Source organism: Olea europaea, chromosome 1, assembly GCF_002742605.1.
Source record: "Olea europaea var. sylvestris chromosome 1, O_europaea_v1, whole genome shotgun sequence".
Lineage (NCBI taxonomy): Eukaryota > Viridiplantae > Streptophyta > Magnoliopsida > Lamiales > Oleaceae > Olea > Olea europaea.
This window is the reverse complement of record NC_036237.1, coordinates 10734947-10741577: the sequence shown is the minus strand read 5'-3', so window position 1 is coordinate 10741577 and position 6631 is coordinate 10734947. Positions and strand designations below refer to the sequence as shown.

Below are 6631 nucleotides of genomic sequence, written 5' to 3'. Positions count from 1 at the left end.
GTTGTGCATTGCATACTAATAACATTATGCATTGTCTCAAATGGTAGTAAAATCACTTCAATCTCCACAAGGATTTTAGGACACTTTTCATAGTCATTGATACCAAGAAACAAAAGGAGCACTATAACTTGAAAGCAGATTGACATGAAAAGTTAAGAATAAGCCAAAAGCAAAGATGAATGGCAATTTTTGAGCCATGCAATATTTTTTAATGAAGGTGTCCACGTGCATTTTGAGGTTTCCTTTTTGTTTCTATTTTGATGTAACATATATGCACATAGTGCATGCAGATGACTTCCTTCTTGTGGTTCATAAATCATAAGTAATTCATTAAGACGATGTTTCCTTTTCGTTTTCGTTTTAGGCTTTTTTCCCCCTATTTTAATTATTTAATGTGAGAAAAAAGTAAAGTTACTAATGTATCCTTTTAAAATTCCCTGGTTAGCTACTGGACTGAAGGATGGTTGGATTCCATCCATTTGTCCTCCAGTCTCACGCACTTGTAAGGTTTGGGACCTTGGATGCACAAATTAAAGGTCAAGGTAAAAATTGCAGAGATTTGAAAGGTTTGGGATCATAGCTGCAATCATACTAAAAGGAGTACTGCTTCCCTCTCTTCCCACTCGTAATCTTAAACTCGATGGTTTTGGCAGTATATGAGCATGTTTGGTAGAGATTTTAATTCAATTAACAACTTTTTTTTATCGTTATTTCACTATATTAGTTGTTATTTTTGAATTTTTCTCTCACGGGTAGAACCCAATTTATTTAACGGTCAAAAAATCAATTAACAAAATCCCTACCAAACGAGCACTATATAACAAGAGTATATACAATGGCCACAGCCATGAAATAAATAGGAATAAGATTTCTCTCCTAGTTTCCCACTTCTTTCTTACTCCTGTTCATACTGTCTCCGGGTAATTAATTATACCTAAGTCAAATCTAAAAAATATCAATTTCAAATTGTTAGGGATATTTGTTACAATTGTACTAAGAAATTTCCAGTGACCTTTAATCCATTTCAGCGATATAATTGTAAATTCTTTCAATTTATAGTTATTTGTAATCCTGCAAATAGTAGCACTCTCTTTTGAAGTTACAGATACAAAAGTCATATAAGTTATTATCTTATTAATGTTAAATTTTTAGTCTCGGTTACACATTACACTAATTGTATGTGGTACACTGTATTGAACTGAACGGTACAATATTAAATTAAAACAAAGCTTTTAAATCTTGTTTATAATAGTTATTAATCATATTCAATATTGTGTACCAAATATGTCTTGAATATATATGACATTTTTTCATCCTAAGTTCCTAAAAAGTAACAGGTACAGTTCACAACTTTGGCATTGTGTGAATCAAGTCGACTTCCTTCATAAGGGGTGTCCACCGGACAATGTCCAAGTGAATTGGTCTTGATTCTTGACGGATTTTAATTGCACTTAAAGTTCTTAATTTTTGTTCATTATAGTATTTATATCTCTAAAAGTTTTTCATGTCAATCCTTTTTTTATGACCATGGGTGTCCGGACCAGTTTACGCGCACTTCGACTAATCCCTTGAGACCCTGAAGTTTACAGCCGCGTATTCACTTTAGTGACCATGAGGGGATTCGAACTTGTGACTATTGAGAATTTTCATGTCAATCTTATACTCAAACTTGCCATTATTTAACACATTTTGTATTTGAAACTACTTTATGTCCAAAAGTCAATTGAAATAGCCATCATATTATTAAAAAAAATAAAAATAAAACGTCCAAAAAATATTTTTCCCCTGATTTCAAAGAATAAGACAGAATATTTTTAAAATAAATCATCACCAAAGACGAGATATAATAATTAATGGAAGGTTGAAGATAAGAATTCGATGAAAAAAAAGTTAAGAAAATAATCGCTACAATAAACAAAAATTGAAGAGTTTAACCGCAATTAACCACCCTAATATATATTGTCAAGTTGACATGGTCTGCGAAAATTTCTATTCACTAGCGAGAAAACGAAACTATTAAAATTTGCTTTAATTTTGGCAAACGGTTCTGATGACATGGTCAAGTTGACAGGGTTAATGTCTACTTCATGGGATTAAAAACGAGGTTGGTCCTTCAAAAATCAACATTATTAAGATAAGTGCCTGAATGACTTTTATGCTGGCTACAATTTCAATTGCAAGATAGTGGCTCATTTGAAATCACCAATCTTGAAATTCGATTGCTTGTTTGAGCTTTACACGGTTCGCTTTGATATGATATTGAGACTTGAAATTTCATTTTAAAATGCTAACCTTGTTATAAAGAATCACAAGTTTTTATATATGGTTATATATTTGATATTTCTTTAGATGTTGGATCCTTTAACACAACACACAAGACAAAATATCCAAAGTTAAATAACATGAATGTAACTAAATTACAACCTTTACAAAAAAACCAGGCAATACATACCCGTCTAAAGTTCTTCTTTCAGGTATCCAGGACCAGGCTTGAAGGGGTCTGATTCCATGTATGCCTCCGGACGATAAAATCCAGCATCGTTCATACGATTGCTGAGGACGTGAAGGATCGCCTTCTTTGTACCATACTCATCCCGATTGTTCTCAACGTACTGTTTGGCCTCAGCAGCCACTTTGTTCACGTCCATTGTTGAGAGCTTTCCTCCTCCTCTTATCTTCCTTACTTTCTCCTCCAGAAAAGGAATTCTTTGTATCTTGTAGTCCAACATATCATCTTTCTTGACCTGAAACGGATGGCAAAACGAGCCCGTACAGTTTTATACCCATATAATGAGATCTAAAGTCAACTTTAATGGGGAAAAACTTCAAAACAATAGGATCTCTTAAAGGAATTGTTATAAATATTTGAGAGCATGTTCATAATGAAATCCAGGCATTTGGTGATGCTGCAGGTCCACTTTCCACAGCAAAGACCTGAGTTTTGAAATGGTAGATAAAAGGTTTGATTGGGTTCGTGGAACAGAAAAGCGCATTTTCATTTTTTTCCAGCTTGGCGCTTCTTTAAGTAGTCCAAAAATGAGTTTTTGATTTAAAAGTTGTTTGCGTGCTTTGTTAAAGTTGTTGAAGGTTGCTTCCCCCCCCCCCCCACTGAGATATTTCTCTTTTACAGCCAACAGGTATACGCATTTTCTTTTTTTGAGATTTGAAGGTAGTGTTCATCCTTTTCTGCTTTGTTCTTCTGAAATTGGCCTATGATTGTCCAATTCCCTATTATAATACGACTTGTACATCATATCGTACAGGACCCCAAAGCACGAAACCATCAAACAAAGTTCCCCAATTCCCAAACCATTCACGAAATGAGCATTTAAGTAATTAATAATTTGCCATAGTATTCAATACATAAGTTTATCCTTCATCATATTTCTGAAGTTTAGATGGAAACTCTACTAATGCGCTAAGAATGGTCATCTAAAACTCAGCTCCTAGAGTTCATCTGAGAGTTGTCCTATTCCATCCAATGATGATTACGATTTTGCCAAATCAGCGGAGATGCATTCTTTAGTATGATCAAATGCAGGATTCACTGATCATGGATGGATCCTCCTTTTCATGTCCAATCTTCCTATGTCAAGTTTACACCAATGAGGACAAACATTCTCACTCAAATAGTCTCACATTTTAATGGACGGCTTGAAAGAAAAAGCTGTAATCACTTTCATATGAGGAACTACCAAAAAGCTGTCATACTTCTAACATGTAGAGTCAAGGCCAGATTCAGCAATGTATTAAAGCTTGGAAAACATTTTGAAACTATGTTCTAAGGTTTTAACTTATAATATGTTGGAAAAATATAATTATGAGCTAACCCAAAATATTCAACCTGCATGATCACAATTTCTGCACTAATTTTTTTGCTAACAACGTTGACATTGAATTAACTTGGTGTAAGGCGCAGAGAAAAGAGAATGAAAAGGGAAATAAATTCTCTACCATTTTCTCATCAAACAAGACTAGAATTCAAAACAATCAAAAGGTATAAAGGTGAAGAGCGTATATCTCCATATTTCAAAACTTTCTCCCCTTTTGTCATGCTATCATTTACCTCTTAATATAGACACAGAGAAAAGATATCCTTCAACTGAATCTTTTTTCTTTAACTTTTGAACAAAGCAGTAATAAAATCCCTGGAACATAATTTCGCGTTTGGCTAAGCCTTAATAAGATATAAAGTTTTGGCTGATATAAAGTTTTGTGGCCAAATATGTTCGGAAAACTTACTTTTTTCTTTCTTCAAGTTAAAAAGACCTGTTGATACATAAAAATTCAGCCCAAATCGAACAGCCCAAGGAGTAAAGCCCAATTGGAGGATCCCCAAATCAGATAGCCCAAAGAACGAAATCCAATCGAACGAATCAAGGTGAAAGCCCAAATAAGGGGGCCCAAGAATGTGGTAACGCCATCGCCCAAGTTTGCAAGTCGCCCAAAATCTGAACGAATAGGGTGTCATACGGTCGCCCAGAGCTGTTATTCTATTCTCGCCCAAACCTTCAAGTCGCCCAAGGTATCAACAGACATAACGCGTCGTGGTTATCAAGAAATGCAGTTACCAAGGCAGTTGTTAAAGCAGCCCTATCAGGTTCCACGACTCAAGGAATTCAATCGAAAAGCGGTTGAACGATGAAAGGTAATGGCAGCAGTTAAAAGGCAGTTTTCATGACAAAATGGCCACTACGAAGAAAGTGGGTAGTTATAGGACGATCAAGCAGTTTTTAGAGCAGTTAATCACAAAGAGATCGTCAGTGAAGTATAAAAGGGAAAAGGAACATAGAAGCAAGGACCGAATCCAAAACTCTCGAACAGAGAATATGTAATTTTCATTTCCTTAGTTTTTAGACTTAAACACTTTTCTTTCAGTAACTCGTGTGCTTGCGCCCCTTGGAGGTACGTTATTTTTCATTTCCAATTGTAAAGTCATCGCCAATAAAAGAACACCCCTTTTTGGGACTTTGTCTCAAGAGGTTTCGTCTCTTACACAATCGTCTGACCCTTTTTAATTGTTAGCGACTTAACCCTCGCGAAACAATTTGGCACGCCCAGTGGGACAGTGGTGTTAGGTGTTGAAAGTACAAAAGGTGAAACAATATGCCTTAGAGATCCGACAAGGAAGGAGCAAGTCAGGGAGGAGTCCAGTCTGTAATCGAGCGATATGAGGAGCAGCATGCCTCTCCACGAACAGATGGACAAAATCAGAGTAGTAACAGTCGTTACGAACCAATGACGGAGTTGAGTTCTCGAACCATGCGTGCATTGCTTGGAGAACTCACGCAAGACGTCGTTGAACAGGTAAATCTTCAAAGTATTCATAATATGGAAAGATTTACACAAAATGGAAATGCACACTATGACAATATGGCCAAACAGCTAAAGACGTTAAACGAAACAATGAATAAGTTAGTAGGCCAAATATGTCAACCGGCTATACCTCTTACAAACCACTTTCAAGCCAGGACAATTGTGGGACATAATCCGTCTGTCCTAAATCCGAATCAAGGGGTAGAACCGCTTTCTGGTCCCTCTACTTCAAACCAAGGGGGTACTACAGTGTCAAATCAAAACAATGGTAATGGCATGCCTAACTTGGGGGTAGTCCAAACGTGAGAGATAATGTCCTAAACAATGGACAGAATATTCCACGTGGTAATGAGGGAACAGATGTCCAAGCTAATGGTAATGGCCCTAATCATGGTAATTTTGTTGCCAATCAAGGACCAAACATCAGACCTCATGCAAATCAACCGGTTAATCAGCCTGTAGGAATTCCATATGATCCCAATGTCATGTTGAGGAACCAGATTATGGAAATCGTGCAGGATCAGATGGCTTTTGGGGTGCGTCCTGTCATTAGGCCGACGTACACAAAGCCATATCCTGATTGGGTAGACCAAGCATATCCATGGCCTAGAGGGTACAAAGTGCCAGAATTCTCACTGTTTACCGGTTTAGGAGAGGTGTCTACTCTAGAACACATAGGGCGATTCCCGTTGCAAAGTGGTGATGTAACCGATTACCATAAAATGAGACTGTTCCCTAGTTCGTTAACAGGAGTAGCTTTCTCCAGGTTCATCAACTTGCTAGCGAACTCTGTTCAAACATGGCAACAACTGGAACAGTTGTTTCACGCTCAGTTTTATAAAACTGAGTCTGAAGTCACTTTGGCTGATTTGGCGAATCTACGTCAAATGCCAAATGAATGGGCAGAAAGTTTTCTCCAAAGGTTCAAAACAGCAAGAAGCAAGTGTTTTGTACCTCTGCCCGAAAAAGAATTTGTCAAGATCGCACAAGGCTGATTAAGCTTTGATTTAAAAAAGAAGTTTCAGGACAAGAAATTTCCTGACCTTTTCCAGTTCAGTGCGAATATGATTAGGTATGAGTGACTGATAAGAGAAGAAGAACAAATGAAAAATTCTAGCAAAGGGACTTATTACAGAGACCCAAATTTTGACGTTCATACCATCGATGACGAATCATACGATCAGGCCGAAATGTGTTTGGCCGAATTGGTAAAAGGGGATACATATACTTGTCCCATAATGGCCAAGCCTAGACCATCGGGCAAAGATGAACCCATAAAGGATGGAAACATAAAGGCTAGAACGTTCTCGTTCGA

At 36.9% G+C, this 6631-nt stretch overlaps 1 protein-coding gene across 3 annotated transcripts in view; it reads right to left on the bottom strand.

The window, feature by feature from the left end:
* Positions 1–2341: 2341 nt before the first annotated feature.
* The window catches only part of LOC111393794 (protein PLASTID TRANSCRIPTIONALLY ACTIVE 7-like), a 14822-nt gene continuing 10532 nt past the window's right edge, over positions 2342–6631 (bottom strand). The window contains exon 3 of one of the 3 annotated variants that reach the window (XM_023019502.1): positions 2342–2744. In XM_023019502.1, coding sequence (XP_022875270.1) covers positions 2457–2744 — 288 coding nt within the window. In that variant the 3' untranslated portion in view covers positions 2342–2456. Of the gene's footprint in view, positions 2745–3138; positions 3587–6631 lie in introns of those variants that run through there. The other 2 variants (XR_002702496.1, XR_002702499.1) reach the window with 2 other exon arrangements.